Here is a 17,632-nt window from a genome sequence, read left to right as displayed (position 1 = left end):
TCCTCTCCATTTTCTAAGCCATTCCTGCCCTATAAAGCCTGAAACACTTAACACACGGATCACGGCATCGAATGGTATAAAGGAGAATTAAAATACACAAATTAAAGACTCTAGGAAGCAAGTTTTTAACCATAGAATAACACTAGGACGGAATTGTAAAATCATGCAAATCATATGAATAAGTGGGTAAGGACTTGATAAAAATCACTCAAATGAGCACAAGATAAACCATGAAATAGTGGTTTATCAAACTCCCCACACTTAAACATTAGCATATCCTCATGCTTAGCTCAAGGAGATAAAATAAATGAGTAGGGAAAAGTAAGACTCATGCAATGCAATGCAACCTATCATTATGAATGCAACTATATGCTAAGATGTTTCTATCTACTTGGTTAAAAGTAAATAAGTTCTTCAAGACAAACATAAATCAAATTCCACTAATTCAAACCATACAGTAAAAACAAGTAAACTTGTGAGAAGATAGCTCATAAAAGCAGGGAATATAGAATCGAGCATTGAACCCTCACTGATGGTGTATATGCACTCTAATCACTCAAGTGTATAGGGTAATCACTCTACTCTTCTCTAGTCATGCTTTCTAAACTTTGTTCTTCACCTAACCAATCAACAAATATTTAATGTACCAATGCAAATATCATGAGGTCTTTTCAAGGTTGTAATGGGGCTAAGGCAAGGGTGAGGATATATGTATGGCTAAATTCATGCCTAGCTACCCAAAGTTCCCACTTTTGCATTACATACTCATGCATCAACTCTTCTTTTAATTTGTATCACCTATGCATTGATCTTTTCATTAACTTAACATTGGGGTAATTTTGTCCCATTGTTTATTTATTTAATTGAATATTTTTTGGTTTTTTTTTAATAAAAGCAAACATAACTTATCAATGCACATGGACTTTTAATTTTTTTGGTCTTACATGAGTAGGTACCCAAATTCCCAATATTTTATCATAACACATTCCCTATTAATCCATGTTCCCATAGTTTTTCCACACTCAATTAACATACAATCTCTATCTTAAGCTAACCAAAGATTCAATTTGGGATAATTAATTTATTTTTCTGCTTAAGGCAAGTGATGTGGTAAAATATAGAACAAATGGGGATTAAAAGGCTCAAAGTGGCTAACAAAGGTAAATGGAAGGGTAGCCTATTTGGGATAAGTGAGCTAATCATAAAATAATGGCCTCAATCATATGCATGCATATAAACACATTAAACATTGGACATATAGGATGGAACAGAATATAGATTACAATTATAGAGAAGAAAACACACAAGAATAAAATGTTATGGTTAAATAGTGTAACCATGCAATTAAGCTCAAATCTCACAAGTTGTGTGTTCTTAGCTACAATTTATGTTCCAAATTACAATCTCCAAAAAAGTTTTAACACAAACGTTTTAATTTAAATTAGTTAAATTTTTTTCAAAAATAGGGTCTTAAAAAAAAAACTTATTATTTTTCAACCAAATAGAACATACAGGCAAACACTTATTATGCAATCTATCCTATCCTAACAAAAGAAAAATAACCTATTGGTGTTGAGAAAAACAATTACCTCCGGAAGTCAGGTACTGATCGACCTCCCCATACTTAAAGCTTGGCACCGTCTTTGGTGCCATCAGTCAAGAACAAAGGGGGCTGGTAGCAGCATCTTCACAGTCGGGATTGTCATGGCTCCCTGTGCTAGTAGATGAAGTGGAGTCCGGGGTGTCTTGGTCTTCTTCAGGTGGATGATTGCCAACAATCAGCTCCTTGAGGTATGTAAATCGGCGCTTTTTATGGTGCTCTCTTCGCTTTGCCTTTTGGTCTTGCCGGTCCAACCTCTCAAGTATCTGAAGGAGTAGTTGATTTGTTGAAGGTGCTTGTGGTGTGGAAGGAGAAGGAGTATCTCCGGCCAGGTCTGCAGGCCGGCTGGTAGTGGTTGCTGAGGGTCTTATGTACTTCCCGTTAGGGGCGTATTTATCATCCCGTGGAATCATGGCCTTGGTGTACCCAGCTATGTAGGAGACTCCGACTGCCGAGACTATATCTAAAACCAAGGTGGGGAAGGGTAGGTTGCCCGCGATCTGTACGTGTTCTATGGCATGCCGAAGGTGTCTTGGTAGATTGAGAGGCTGGTCTGTAAGGATACACCATAGGAGAACAACCATTTCTGCAGTGAAGGAGGACTTGTTAGTGCTCGGAAAGATGTAGTGGGACATAATCTGTGCCCACACTCGAGCCTCCAAGGTGAGTGCTAAAGCCAATATGCCCTTAGGTCGGGATCGATGGTATCCATAGATCCATTGATAAGAAATATAAAACACAAGGATTGATAGATAAAGGGGTTTTTCCTACTAGACGTCTAAGAAACCTGTTCTTAGCAACCTAGGTCACCGGAAAGGATTCCCTACTAGACCTTCAAAGAACTTATCCTTGACAACCTAGATCAGAGGGATGAAAATTGAATCACTCAATCTTCTCCATGCAACCAGCGAAGCAAATCATCCACCTCACTCAATCACACTTAAAAAAATGTGCATAAAGCACTAAGGAAATTTTATTCATCAAAAGTTATTAAAATTGTCTCACTAGAAGGTGTTTAAATAGACCCCAAACAAACTAGCTAATAGATAAGATAAGATAACTAATTTAAATCAGATTTGATCTTATTGGATTAGATCAGATTTGATTTAAATTTTAAAATCCTAAAGATATGATAACTAATTTAAATCAGATTTGATCTTATTGGATTAGATCAGATTTGATTTAAATTTTAAAATCCTAAAGATATGATAACTAATTTAAATCAGATTTGATCTTATTGGATTAGATCAGATTTGATTTAAATTTAAAATCCTAAAAATACTACTAAGCAAATTATAACTAAATCAAATCTTCTAACAAACTCTAACAGAAAAATAAATTAAAATAAAAGCCTAATAAATTCGAAATAAATAATAAATTATGCCTCCCACTGAATTTGAAAAGCATTATTCGGCTTCTTGCTGTCTTGACTTAGCCTATTGGGCCTTATGAGTTGTCGCCCTTTCAGCACCACTATTTTTGAGACGAACTCTTGGTCTTCTACATGTCTAAGACTGGCATGGTATGATTCTTCTTGTATTCATATCTTTGAATGTGACGAGATTACCATTCTGTCCCTTAACTCTAAGAAGACAAAAATGCCCTCCTGACCACGTATCATTCTCTCCCTCTTCAAAAAGATTCGTCCTCGAATCTTGAATGAGATGCTCTTCGTCCCTCCAAGAAATCCAAACCCAATCTCTGGGTTTAAATACCATGGTTTGATGACTCTCATCTACCCACTGAATTGTGGCTATGTCCTTTGCTAGTTCAATCTTTCCAACCATACGTTCACCATCTTGTCCAAGGTGTGCAATTTGTCTTCTTTTCTTTTCATCCATTTTAATGCCTCCATAATTGATAAGTGAATCTACAAAGCCTGGGAAAGTTGATATAAAAACACTAGGAATTTCATGGTTAGATGTATGAGAAACTAAGGACTCTGTGGATTTCAATGAGACTAATGCACTCTTGTCTAAACTAGAACTTTCTAGATCTCTCTCACAAGTGTGTTTATTGAACTCAGTTTCTTTTTTGCTCATTGACTCCTCTCGCTCACTATTCTCATCTTTTCTCTCAAAACTCTCGCTTTCAATCAAACATGGATTCATTTCACTTAAACACTCATTCTCTTTCTCAATTTCTTTTCTCTCATATTTTTCAAATTACTCACATCCGAAGGACCCAGTTGAGAAATTCTGCACTGTTGAATCTTCTAAGGACACATCACCCTCAATAGCATACTCAACAAATTCTTCCATCCCTGGCTTTGAAGAAGAATGAAAGATAGGCGTACGAGAATTCCTCTGGTTATGGCGATCTATCATTTGTTGCACTTGCTCCCAGTCAATGGCCAATTTGACCAAATTGTCCATGGTCGTGTAACGATAACGTTGGACTTCATCTACAAGTTCTTCACGTAATCCAAACAAAAATCGGTACTTAAGAACCTCAGGACTCCTTTTAATATTAGCCATGTCCATCAAATATAGAAACTCCTTGTGGTACTCCACCACTGATTGTGAGCCTTGTTGTAACATAAAAAATTTGCCAAAAAATGTATTGTGGTATGATGATGGCACAAACTGCCTCCTCATGATTTTCTTCATCTTCTCCCAGCTGCTAATTGGGCGCTTTCCGAACCGTCTTCTAGATCTTCCTAATTCAGTCCACCATATACAGGCAGGATTGGAAAAATTGGCTTGTACCACTTGAACTGATACATGCTCGAAACGACAACAGGGGCATTCTAAGATAAAAGGGCAAAATGGGAATTTCACACTTCCAGAGAGCCCCATCACTAGAGCACGTGCAAAGAAGCTTAAGGAGAGTTTTGGGAACCTGGCAGCGCTTGTGCATATGGAGTTACATCAAGTTCTAACCAAGGAAGAATGGGCAAAGCCCATTGGGCTAAGTCAGGATAGCAAGAAGCCCAATAATGCTTTTCGAATTCAGTGGGAGGCATAAATTTATCTTTAAATTTTGAAATTCTAGACTTTTATTTTAGTTTGTTATGTGGTCAGAAGTTTGTTAGAAGACTTATTTTAAATCTTCTATGTTTAGTAGTATTTTTAGGAATTTTAAATTTAAATCAAATCTGATCTAATCTAATAAGATCAAATTTGATTTAAATTAGTTATCATATCTTTAGGATTTTAAAATTTAAATCAAATCTGATCTAATCCAATAAGATCAAATCTGATTTAAATTAGTTATCTTATCTTTTAGTTAGTTATTAGGTGCCTATTTAAACACCTTTGGTGAGACAATTTACGTAACTTTGATGAATAAATTTCAGTTGCTTTTAAGCACTTTTTATTGTGTGAGAAGTGAGGTGAGTGATTTGCTTCACTTGTTGCATGAGGAAGATTGGAGGATCCAACACTAAGGTGATCTGCGTGGTGGTTTCTTTCAATTTTCGTCCCTCTGATCTAGGTTGTCAAGGACAGGTTCTTTGAAGGTCTAGTAGGGAATCCCTTCCAGTGACGTAGGTTGCTAAGAACAGGTATCTTAGAGGTCTAGTAGGAAAAATCCCTTATCTATCTTATTATTTTCTTATCATCTGGTATCAGTTACAGGTCGTAGGTAAATTCTTATCTATCTACACGTTCCATGGGTCTTGTTTAATCTCTTTATTTTTCTCTTCAATTTCTGCAAATTTACTTTAGATTCCAAAAAAAAAAACAAAAAAAAAAATTCTTCCTTAAATTCTATTACTGCAATTTCTGTTAATTCCAGTTAAAAAAAAACGAAAAAAAAATTCTTCCTTAAATTCTATTACTGCAATTTCTGTTTATTCCAGTTAACAAAAAATAATAAAAAAAAAAGAAATTTTAAATTTTCCCTTTGTTTTCTCTTTTTAAATTTTCCTTGGATTCCACTTAGGATTCAATTTTGCTAGTTTTTGTTATCCTAGTATCATTCATTGTTTCCTTTGTCACATACTTTAATTGTCTTCTTGTCAAGTTGAACGTTTCTATCATTCAGATTATCTTAGTTTGGTGTCTCAATTCCTCATCTTTCGAAGTGCAACTTGTTAAGGCAATCCAAGAGTGGAAAAAGGCAAGAGTGGTGAGCTCATCAGAGGGTAAAAGCCACGTATTGAGTGAAACACGAGTGTCCTATTCTGAGTGATACACGTGAGAAGAGTGCTGTAAGGTCTTTTCTTTTACAGGTTCATTGATGGCTAACACTGAAGGGAACCCCGATCCACAACTAACTTTCCGCCTCGATGCACTTTCCAACATCCTTACAGGGATTCAACAACGTCTTGATGAGATGGATTCTCGAATTAACTCTTTTTCCCCTAGGTGAAAAGCACGATCACGAGAATCTATTCATAATGATTCTACGGATTCTGAGGAGGAGACTTCATCCAAATCCCGGCATCATAGACAACCGGCAGATATTGATAATAACCTTAATGCTATCAAGATGCGCATCCCAGAATTTAAAGGCAGAAGTGACCCTGAGGTGTACCTGGAATGGGAACGCAAGGTAGAGCTCTTATTTCAGTGTCATAACTACTCTGATGTAAAAAAGGTAAGACTAGCGGCTGTAGAATTCTCAGATTATGCCCTTGTCTGGTGGGCCGAGCTGGACAAACAGAGGAGGCGGAATGGAAAACCACCAATTCTGTCTTGGGAGAAGATGAACAAGGTCATGCGACAACAGTTTGTCCCTTTTTACTACTACAGGGAGCTACATCAACGGCTCCAACGATTATACCAAGGTTCTAAGTCTGTAGATGAGTATCATAAGGAGATGGAGATGCTGCTAATCCAAGCAAACATTGAGGAGGAGTCTGAGGCTACTATGGCACGTTTCTTGAGTGGGTTGAACCGAGAAATTGCAAATACTGTAGAACATCTCCCATTTGTGACTATGGAAGACTTGGTGAACCTAGCTATCACGGTGGAAAGACAGCAAAAGGCGAAAAGGCTGCATAATTCTACTTCAAGGTGGGATTCGAGAGGTGCTAATTTCGGGGAGAAGTGTAACGACCCAATTTTCAATATGTCTAGATCATACCGGAAATTGAGCGCTACCAATTTGTCTTCCTAATTATTATCTATTATTTATCATATGAGCCTGATTCGTTGTTAAACGCGTAGTTAATTTGCGTGGTGTATTTTTTTTTTTGAAACGTTTGGATTAATAGACGGAATCACTCATAATCAATTCACAAGTAATAACAGATAAAACAGTTATAAACAACCACACATAAATACATCACAAGCAGTTAACAACATTCAGTGATTCAGCCTTTATTAGCATATAGACTGTTAGTTAGAACACCCCTAGATATAGCTAAATAATATCTATATACATATATATACATACAACATCCCAGGTCCTGACCTGTTCAAGAGGTCCTTAAGCTGGCACCTAGGCTAGCCTAGACTCTATACTCACCTAGTCCCTCTAAACTACTAAAGCGAGGGAAAGTACGTTCTAAGTCTTCAAAACTCAAGTCAGATGAAACATCCCCAAAAGGTAGAACATCATCTGCTACTCCTCTGCACGATCAGACTTTTCCATAGGACGTGTCTCTGGTACCTCATGAAGTAGCCACACAATAGGAATCTCGTACACAGGATTTAGGTTAAAGTACGCATACGAACGGGGTGCAGACGTTGGCTGGTCTCATAGTATATACATATAATCAGAGAACGATATTCACCCTAGACTAAGAAGACTATCTAGAGCAGAATCCTCTTCTTGCGAACGGTCATCAGTGAACTATGGTAAGGTACTCTTACTTCCTTCTGAAGGGGAAAGGGAGAGAGAAGGGGTAAGAACTGGGGAGTTCTTAGTTGGGTGGGGTTATTAGTTACGTTCATTTATTTGGGGTCGATTAGTAGACGAATAACATAATATAGCGAAGTAGTAAACAGAAGATAAAGATAGAAAGAGAAAGTAGAGACAATAGAAAGCAGAACACAAACAAAAGAACACAAGAAAATAAAACACAGAAATAGCATACAAGCAGACAAACATAAAGAAATAGATCACACACAAGAAAGAATGCCACAGAGAATGATGCGCAGACAAGAATGATGCATGTCTAGCCCTAGTACAGGCCATGAGCTCATGTGTCGATTGGCTGCCCGCAATCCCGACATTTATCCGGTCACGAGTAATCCCGATTTCCCGGATACGAATTTCCGTTCCTAAATAAATGCGCATATAATAAAAGCCGCTCATTTGAGACAGCCTCTGCTTACTGCAGGAAAATATATATATATTCTGCTCTGCTCTGGGGAAGCGGAAAATGGCTGTAGGTAACTTAGTTTCCCTACAGAAACTCTGGGTTTCATTAAGCAACTAATATATATATAAATATAGCTCTGGGTTGCATCAAGCAACTAATATATATATATAAATATAGCTCCGGGTTGCATTAAGCAACTAATATATATATATAGATCTGGGTTGCATCAAGCAACTAATATATATAAATATAGCTCTTTAATATATTTCTCTTCTCTTTATATCTCTTTACTCTGTTCTGGTTTCTCTTTTCTCTGTATCTCTTTACTCTGTTTTAATTACTCTGTTCTCTGTTTCTCTTTTCTCTTCTCTGATTACTCTTTTCATCTGTATCTATATTACTCTTTTTTTCTTTATCTCTTTACTTTACTCTGGTTACTCTGTTTTCTGTATTTTTCTACTCTGCTCTGATTTCTCTGCTTAACGTATGTATTTAAAGTTTATGTAAATTTCGGTATGAATAGTTTGCCTGTTCCAAGTATAGGTTCATTAAGTCTATACTGAAACAGTTTAACTTTTCATATAATACCTAACCCTAGTCGCAACTCAAGGACTAACTATGTTGCCCTAGTTTGTTCACTAATTTCTGTCTGTTTTTCTGTTATTAAAACCTTACAGACTTTTCTTTAGTTTTCATCTTTTCTTCAACTTTTTATCTTTCTTTTATCTTTGCCTCACTAATATGTTCTTACCACTCCCTAAGTGTTTTATGAAGGTAATTATGAGATTTTGCGCTTAAAGTTGTCTTTCTAAAGCTTTTACAGAAAACTGCCTTTTCCGCATTATTTTATTATTTTTATTAAAATATTATTTTTAATTAAATATTATTATTTAATATTTTATTATTATTTATTATTTTATTATTAAATTTTCGAAAATTAACTTTACTTTAACCTTTAACCTTTAAAATTCACTTTTTACCACCCGTAACTTTTAATATTTCTACTTTTACCATCCTAACTTCCAGAAATTACCATATAACCCCTTAAACACCAAAAATTTTACATCCTTGCCCTTTCTAAGATCTAAAAGGTGTTCTTCAATGTTCTTCACCACACTCAAAGTGTTCTTCATGTTCTTCATAAATTCTTTAGATTCATTCTCTGTTTTTACCCGTTTTTCAATCTTTTCAGCAACCAATTTTTACCAAAATTCATAATAAATTAGCAGCCACTAAAACCCCATCTTTTCTACATAATTTTAACACAAAATGAACCTCAATTTAAGCTTAGGGTTTCGTTTTTCCAGCTTCCCAAGAACATGAACTTTAAAGCTTGAATTTCATCAAATTTCATCAAGATTTCACCAAAATTTCAACAAGAATTACTCATACAAACAATCAATTTCAAGCACAGCCAAACCATATCATAATCACACAACTCAAACACAATCAATCAAGATTAAATTCGTCAATCCCTACCTGGTTTTGCTGCTCCTAATTCGGTTAAACTTTCAGGTGGTCCTTAAGCACTTTTTCCTCCTAAATCACATCAAGAACAACTTTAAATCCAAAAACTCTCAACTGACCAAATCTCACTCAGTATGTTAGGAAGAGATATCTCACCTTAGACTTGCTGGAAATTCACGTTTCTTGGCCCTCAAGTCAAGTTAAGCATGATTCCTAAGGAAGAACATCAAGAAAACACATGTTTAAGCATGTTTCCTTGAAAACCGAATTGAAGAGGGAGGGAGACAGCCATCTCACCTTATTTCCATCCTTGATAAGTTACATGGTTATGTAGAGGAAGAAGAGAGGATCATTTTGGTGAAAACGGAGTTTTGATTTGAGTTTTAGTTCAGAAGAAATCAAGCTTTGAAGATTAAGTGTTCATGAAAGTTTCTCTCTTTTCACTCTTGTTATTTTCGGCCAAAATGATGAAATGAGACAGCCTTGGAGGTCTTGGGGGTGTAAGGTGAGTTGTGATTGGTTGGCTTGGAGGTGGATTAAAATAATATTAAAATATCTCTGGTGTACAACTACTAAAACTAGGTGTACTGGAACACTCGTAAAAACATCTCTAAAAATTATTTTCTGAGCTACTAGCATAAATGACACTAGTAACATATTTATTATGAGAATATAACATGTATAATGAGGCCTTAGCATTGCTAAATTCATCAGAGAGTGCTGGTGCTAAGCTGCACCAGTAAACCATAAATCCGGTTAAACCGATTTTCTGTTTTTAACAAAAACAGACCAGGTAACCTTATAATATCATTCAAGCATTTTCTAATACTAATATAATGATAATATTATTCTATTATCTCTCTCCTCTCATGAATCGAGTCCGGTTCGTCAAACAGAGACTATTTACAAAAATCAGAATCAAAACTGCCAACCGATACGGTTCAAAAACTAGGTTCTTCGCGATTGCATTATCGAGCTTGCCTCAAAGGAGGTTCTAGCTTAAGGATGACATAATAATAATGAGGATTGAGATACTTGATGATATAGCAGAGGTGTTCCCTTTACTGATCTTTTGGAGAAATCCGTACTTTTAGAAAAGATCTCATGTACTCGAAAATCAGGGTTGTTACATTCTACCCTCTTAAAAGAAAATTTTGCCCTCAAAATTTCAGTTACCTAGGAATAAATGCAGGTAATCAACTTTCATCTTATCTTCCAGTTCCCAAGTGTGCTCTTCCTCTCCTCTTGGTTCCCATGCTACTTTGACTAAGCGAATAGTCTTGCCTTTTAGCTGCTTATCACTTCTTTCTACGATTTAAACCGGTGATGCTTGATATGTCAAATCATTTCATAACTGTACTGTCTCTGGTTGTAAAACATGACTTTTGTCGGGAATATATTTCTTAAGTTGCGAGACATGAAAAACATCATGAAGGTTTGATAAATAAGGAGGAAGGACTATTTGATAAACTACTAGACCGACTCTTTTAAGTATTTGGAAAGGTTCTATGTATCGTGGGTTAAGCTTTTTAGTCTTAAGGGCTCTACCTATTCCAGTAATTGAGGTTACTTCTAGAAAGACACGGTTTCCATCACTAAACTCTAAGGGTCTACGTCTATTATCGGCATAGCTCTTTTGACGGCTTTGTGCTATCTGGATCTTCCGACGAATCTCCTTTATCTTCTCAGTAGTTTCCTACACTAATTCTGGACCTAAGACACTAGCTTGTCCATCGTCATTCCAACACAATGGTGTCCGACATCTTCTTCCGTAGAGAGCTTCATATGGTGCCATCCCGATACTTTATTGGAAACTGTTGTTGTAGACGAATTTGACCAAAAGTAAATACTTATCCCAGCTGCTTTGGTTGTCTATTATACATGATCGTAACATGTCTTCTAATGTCTGGATTGTCTGCTCTGATTGTCCGTCTATCTGAGGATGTTATGCTATACTCGTGTGCAATTCTGTTTCCAATACTTTCTGAAAAGCTCCCTAGAATCTAGTAGTAAACCTCGAAACTCGATCTGAAACAATTTATGAAGGTATCCCATGTAGTCATACAATTCCTTGAATATATATTCGTTCCAGCCTTTCTAAAGTATAATCAACTCGAATCAGAAAGAAGCATGCCGATTTTGGCAACCTGTCCACAATCACCCAAATGGCATTACGTCCTGTTGAGGTTCTTGGCAATCTCGTGACAAAATCCATAGTAATCTGCTCCTATTTCCATTGTGGTATTTCTAAGGGTTACAGGGTTCTTGATAGCTTCTAATGTTCCACCTTCATCTTCTAGCAGGTTAAACATTTTGAGACATAATCAGCTACTTCTTTCTTTAAACCCGGCCACCAGAACATCTGTTTCAAATCTCGATACATCTTTGTCACTCCAGGATGCATAGAAAATCTACTTTGGTGAGCTTCAGCAAGAATCTTTTGTCGCAATTCTCCAGAGTTAGGCACACAAATTCTTTTCTTGTACCTCCATAGGCCACTACGATCCTATCTCACAGCTTCTTCAACTCTGCAAGCAATGATGACATCCAGTACAGTGCTATGGAAATCGGTCCGGCTCCAGGTACTAGATCAATGCTGAATTCTGTAACGACCCAACTCCCAGTATGCCATGGTCATACATGAAGCTAAGTGTTACTAACTTATCCCTCTTAATTATTAACTATTATTTACTATATGAGCCTGTTCCTTGTTAGAGCGATGCCAATTTTACGGGTAACTTTTTTTTTATATCGCATCGTTGCGGATAACAAGGTAAAATAAACAAGCATACATTGAGAGTAATAGAAAAGTGGCATAAAGAAACGTAGAAACACAACTGATAATATACATCATGTACACTATAACAAAACATGCAGCGTTTACACAAGATCAAGTCAGTTTACATCCTCGTCATCCTACATAGCTAATATATACACGACACTCCCAGGGCCTGGCCCATACAAAAAAGCCACTAAACTGGCACCCAAGCTAGCCTAACCACTATATAGCTCCTAGCTCTCGGGTGTACTAACACAAGTGAGAGACTAACTAACAGATAATGTCAGACTAGAGTTTCATCAAAATAATGCCCCTTCCGCAGTCAAGCTATATCTACACGTGGCCGTTCGGAGAATCACCGTGAGGCTCGTCCATCTCCTCATCCTGCTCTATCTCTATCTCAAGATCCTCCTCCTCATCATCATCCGCAGCTACAGCTATACCCTCAGATCCACCAGAAACACTGCTGTCACTATGTACAAAACCATTCGCGAGCACAGTTCCGTTCGCGTATATAGGAGCTACCCCACCGTCTGGTAGTGCCGACTCATCAGGCTGTGGAAAGTCAGGGATCGGCTCAGGGGGAAAGTCCCGCTCTGGTGGTATCACAAGTACGTAGTCACCAACTAACTTGGGCTCATCAGGAATGATAGGCTCAGGTCCTACCTCATTCAAAGGTTGGGCTGGTATAGGGTGCCCAGGATTATCAGGAAAAGGATGTCCAGGTGCGTCAGGATGTAACCAGGATAAGGGAAAGTCGTAAGGAGCATCGGGGTCAAAATGCAGGCTAGACAGAGGATGTTGAAAAGCTCGATTAGGTAATGCATATCGTCTAATATGAGGCTCCAAACCCATAATGAAGTAAATGTGATGTACCGGATCCTCGTAGACGTAAGGGTCCTCGAACTCATAGAAGATCACGCCCGTCTCCATCTGAGGGGGAAGGAAGGGAGAGAAGGGGTAAGAACTGGGTGGTTCTTAGTAGGGTCGGGGTTATTAGTTACGTTCATTTATTTGATTCTGATTAGCAGATAGATATTAGAATACAATAAAGTAGTAAACAGTAGTTAAAATAGATAGGAAAATAGAAAACAGAACACAAACAGAAGAACACAAGGAAATAAAGCACAGACATAACACTCAAGCAGACAAACATAAAGAAATAGTTCACTCACAAGAAGGAAAGCAACATAGAATGATGCACAGACAAGAATGATGCATGTCTAGCCCTAGTACAGGCCATGAGCTCATGTGTCGGTTAGCACCTGCATTCCCGACATTTATCCGGTCACGAGTTCACAATTTCCCAGATACGATCTTCCGTTCAAATAAATGCGCATATAATTATTAGCAGCTCTATTGAGACAGCCTCTGCTTTCTACTCGCAGGAAATATACTCTTGGAAACGGAAAATTGCTGTAGGTATCCAAGTTTCCCTATAGAAACTCTTGGGTTGCTTAAAGCAACAGATAATAAATATTATCTCTTACGTTGCATTCAGCAACGAATAAGCAAACAATATCTCTTGGGTTGCCTCAAGCAACAATTAACCTTTCAATAAGCCTTCTGCTCTTAGTTTCTTTACCCTGCTCTGATTTCTCTGTTTAATCTGTGTATTTAAAGCTTATGTAAATTTCGGTATGAATAGTTAGCATGTCCCAAGTATAGGTTCATTAAGTCTATACTGAAACAATTTAACTTTTCATATAATACCTAACCCTAGTCGCAACTCAAAGACTAACTATGTTGCCCTAGTTTGTTTGCTAGTCTCTGTCTGTTTTCCTGTCATTAAAATCTTACAGACTTTTTCTTCGATTTTTATCTTTTCTTAAACTTTTATCTTTTATTTATCTTTGTCTCACCAATATGTTCTTACCACTCCCTAAGTGTTTTATGAAGGTAATTATGAGATTCTGCACTTAAAGTTTTCTTTCTAAAGCTTTTACAGAAAACTGCCTTTTTCGCATTATTTTATTATTTTTATTAAAATATTATTTTTAATTAAATATTATTATTTAATATTTTATTATTATTTATTATTTTATTAATATATTTTCGAAAATTAACTTTACTTTAACCTTTAACCTTTAAAATTCACTTTTTACCACCCGTAACTTTTAATATTTCTACTTTTACCACCCTAACTTTCAGTAATTACCAAATAACCCCTCAAACACCAAAAATAATTACTTCCTTGCCCTTTTATGAATCAAAAAGGTGTTCTTCATTGTTCTTCACCACACTCAAAGTGTTCTTCATGTTCTTCATAAATTCTTCAGATTCTTTCTCTGTTTTTACCCGTTTTTCAGTCTTTTCAGCAAATGATTTTTACTATAATTCATAATAAATTAGCAGCCACTAAAACCCCATATTTTCTACATGATTTCAACACAAATTGAACCTCAATTTAAGCTTAGGGTTTCGTTTTTCCAGCTGCCCAAGAACATGAACTTTAAAGCTTGAATTTCATCAAATTTCATCAAAATTTCACCAAATTTTCACCAAGAATCAATCATATATGCAACCAATTTTTAGCACAGCCAAATTATACAACATTCACACATCTCAAACACAAATAATCAAGATTAATTTCGTGGCACCCTACCTGATTTTGCTGCCCCTAATTCAGTTAGATTTTCAGGTGGTCCTTAAGCACTTTTTCCTCCTAAATCACATCAAGAAAACACATATTTAAGCATGTTTCCTTGAAATTGAATCAAAAGAGAGATGGTGCAGCCAACTCACCTTGATCCCAGCCTTGATAAGTCATATAATCATGCAGAGAAAGAAGAGAGGATCATTTTGGTCGGATTGGAATTTTGATTTGAGTTTTAGTTCAGCAGAAATCAAGCTTTGAAGATTTGGAACTAAGAACTTTTCTCTCTTTTTCTCTCTACCTATTTTCGGCCACAAAGTGAAAATGAGCCAGCCTTGGGGGTTTTGGGGGTGTAGGGTGAGTTGTGATTGGTTGGCTTGGAGGTAGATTAAAATAATATTAAAATATCTCAGATGTATAACTACTAAAACTAGGTGTATCGAAACACTTGTGAAAACATCTCTAAAAATTATTTTCTGAGCTACTAGCATAAATGACACTAGTAACATATTTATTATGAGAATAAAACATGTATAATGAGGCCTTAGCATTGCTAAAGTCATGAGAGAGTGCTGGTGCTAAGCTGCACCAGTAAATTGTGAACCCGGTTAAACCGGTTTTCTATTTTTAACTAAAACTGACCAGGTAACCTTATAATATTATTCAAGAAGCTTCTAATACTAATATAACGATAATATCATCCTATTATCTCTCTTCTCCCATAAATTGAGTCCGGTTTGTCAAACTGAGACTATTTACGAAAAATCGAATCAAAACTCCTAACCGATACGGTTCAAAAACTAGGTTCTTTGCGACTGCATCATCGAGCTTGCCTCGGGAAAGGTTCTAACTTAAAGATGACATAATGACAATGAGGATTGAGATTCTTGATGATATATTAAAGTTTTTCCCCTTACTGATCTTCCGGAGAAATTCGTACTTTCAGAAAAGATCTCGCATACTCGAAAATCGGGGTTGTTACATTCTACCCTCCTAACAAAAAATTTTGCCCTCAAAATTTTAGTTACCTGAGAATAAATGCAGGTAATCGGCTTTCATCTTATCTTCCATTTCCCAAGTGTGCTCTTTTTCTCCTCTTTGTCCCCAAGCTACTTTGACTAAGCGAACAGTTTTGCCTCTTAGCTGCTTATCACCTCTTTCTACGATCTGAACTGGTGATGCTTGATATGTCAAATCATTTCGTAACTGTACTGTCTCTGGTTGTAAAATGTGACTTTCGTCGGGAATATATTTCTTAAGTTGCGAGACATGAAAAACATCATGAAGGTTTGACAGATATGGAGGAAGGGCTACTTGATAAGCTACTAGTCCGACTCTTTTAAGTATTTGGAAAGGTCCTATGTATCGAGGGTTAAGCTTTTTAGTCTTAAGGGCTCTACCTATTCCAGTAGTCGGGGTTACTTTAAGAAAGATATGGTCTCCCTCACTAAACTCTAAGGGTCTACGTTTATTATCGGCATAGCTCTTTTGACGGCTCTGTGCTGTCTGGATCTTCTGGCGAATCCCCTTTATCTTTTCAGTAGTTTCTTGCACTAAGTCTGGACCTAAGACACTAGCTTCTCCGTCGTCATTCCAACACAATGGTGTCTGACACCTTCTTCCGTAGAGAGCTTCATATGGTGCCATCCCGATACTTTGTTGGTAACTGTTGTTGTAGACAAACTCGACCAATGGCAAATACCTATCCCAACTGCCTTGGTTATCCATCACACAAGATCTTAGCATGTCTTCCAATGTCTGGATTATCCGCTCTGATTGTCCGTCTGTCTGAGGATGGTATGCTGTACTCATATGCAATTCTGTTCCCAACGCTCTCTAGAAAGCTCCCCAGAATCTGGAAGTGAACCTCGAATCTCGATCTGAAACAATTGACGAAGGTATTCCGTGTAATCGTACGATTTCTTGAATATATATCCATGCCAGCCTTTCTAATGTATAGTCAACTTGAATCGGAAGGAAGTACGCTGACTTTGTCAACCTGTCCACAATTACCCAAATGGCATTGTGTCCAGTTGAGGTCCTTGGCAATCCCGTGACAAAATCCATAGTGATTTGCTCCCATTTCTATTGTGGTATTTCTAAGGGTTACAGGATTCCTGATGGTTTCTGGTGTTCCACCTTCACCTTCTGGCAGGTTAAACATTTTGAGACATAATCAGCTACCTCTTTCTTCAAGCCCAGCCACCAGAACATTTGTTTCAAATTTTGATACATCTTTGTTACTCCAGGATGCATAGAAAATCTACTTTGATGGGCTTCTGCAAGAATCCTTTCCCGCAAATCTCCAGAGCTAGGCACACAAATTCTGTTCTCGTATCTCCAGAGACTGCTACGATCTAGTCTTACAGCTTCTGGTTCCTCTACTTTCATCCGTCTCAGCATCGTCATCATTTCTGAATCCTGTGCTTGTGCTTGCTGAATCCTAATCTTAAAATCTGGTGTTATATGCAATTGGGCAAAACGGACTCCACTTGACGTCTCAGTCATAGCCAACTTAAGGTCCTCAAATTCAGCAAGTAGCTTCTCTTCCTTTATCATCATCCAAGAGATACTCAAATTCTTCCTGCTCAAGGCGTCTGCCACCACGTTCGCTTTTTCTGGGTGATAACTTAACTTAAAATCATAGTCCTTCAGGAACTCCATCCACCTTTGCTGTCGCATATTTAGATCCTTCTGGTCAAAGATATACTTTAAACTTTTGTGGTCAGAGAAAACTTCTAGTTGAGCGCCATACAAATAGTGCCTCCAGATCTTCAGAGCAAACACTACTGCAGCCAACTCCAAGTCATGCGTCGGATAATTTCGTTCATGAGGTCTCATCTGCCGGGAAGCATAAGCCACCACATTTTTGTCTTGCATCAGCACACATCCAAGTCCTTTATGAGAAGCGTCACAGTATACTTCAAAAGGTTTCTGTGGGTCGGGTAGTACTAATACAGGTGCAGTTGTTAACTT

General features: G+C 37.2%; 1 protein-coding gene and 1 pseudogene across 1 annotated transcript; one reads left to right on the top strand and one right to left on the bottom strand.

Moving 5' to 3' along the window:
* Window positions 1-6,250: 6,250 nt before the first annotated feature.
* The window catches only part of LOC148567571 (uncharacterized), a 46,621-nt pseudogene continuing 35,239 nt past the window's right edge, over window positions 6,251-17,632 (top strand).
* Window positions 12,394-12,993, bottom strand: LOC148567573 (uncharacterized). The gene has a single exon (XM_088485650.1). The coding sequence runs from the start codon at window positions 12,991-12,993 to the stop codon at window positions 12,394-12,396; it is 600 nt and encodes a 199-aa protein (XP_088341776.1).

This window comes from Arachis ipaensis, chromosome B4 (assembly GCF_059453495.1).
Source record: "Arachis ipaensis isolate K30076 ecotype BB chromosome B4, ASM5945349v1, whole genome shotgun sequence".
NCBI classification, from domain to species: domain Eukaryota; kingdom Viridiplantae; phylum Streptophyta; class Magnoliopsida; order Fabales; family Fabaceae; genus Arachis; species Arachis ipaensis.
Note: the sequence above shows the minus strand (reverse complement) of the source record. Positions and strands in the feature narration are given on the sequence as shown.

Excerpts from the sequence above, each read along its gene's own strand:
- LOC148567573 (XM_088485650.1), bottom strand. The coding sequence starts at position 12,993 with ATGGAGACGGGCGTGATCTTCTATGAGTTCGAGGACCCTTACGTCTAC.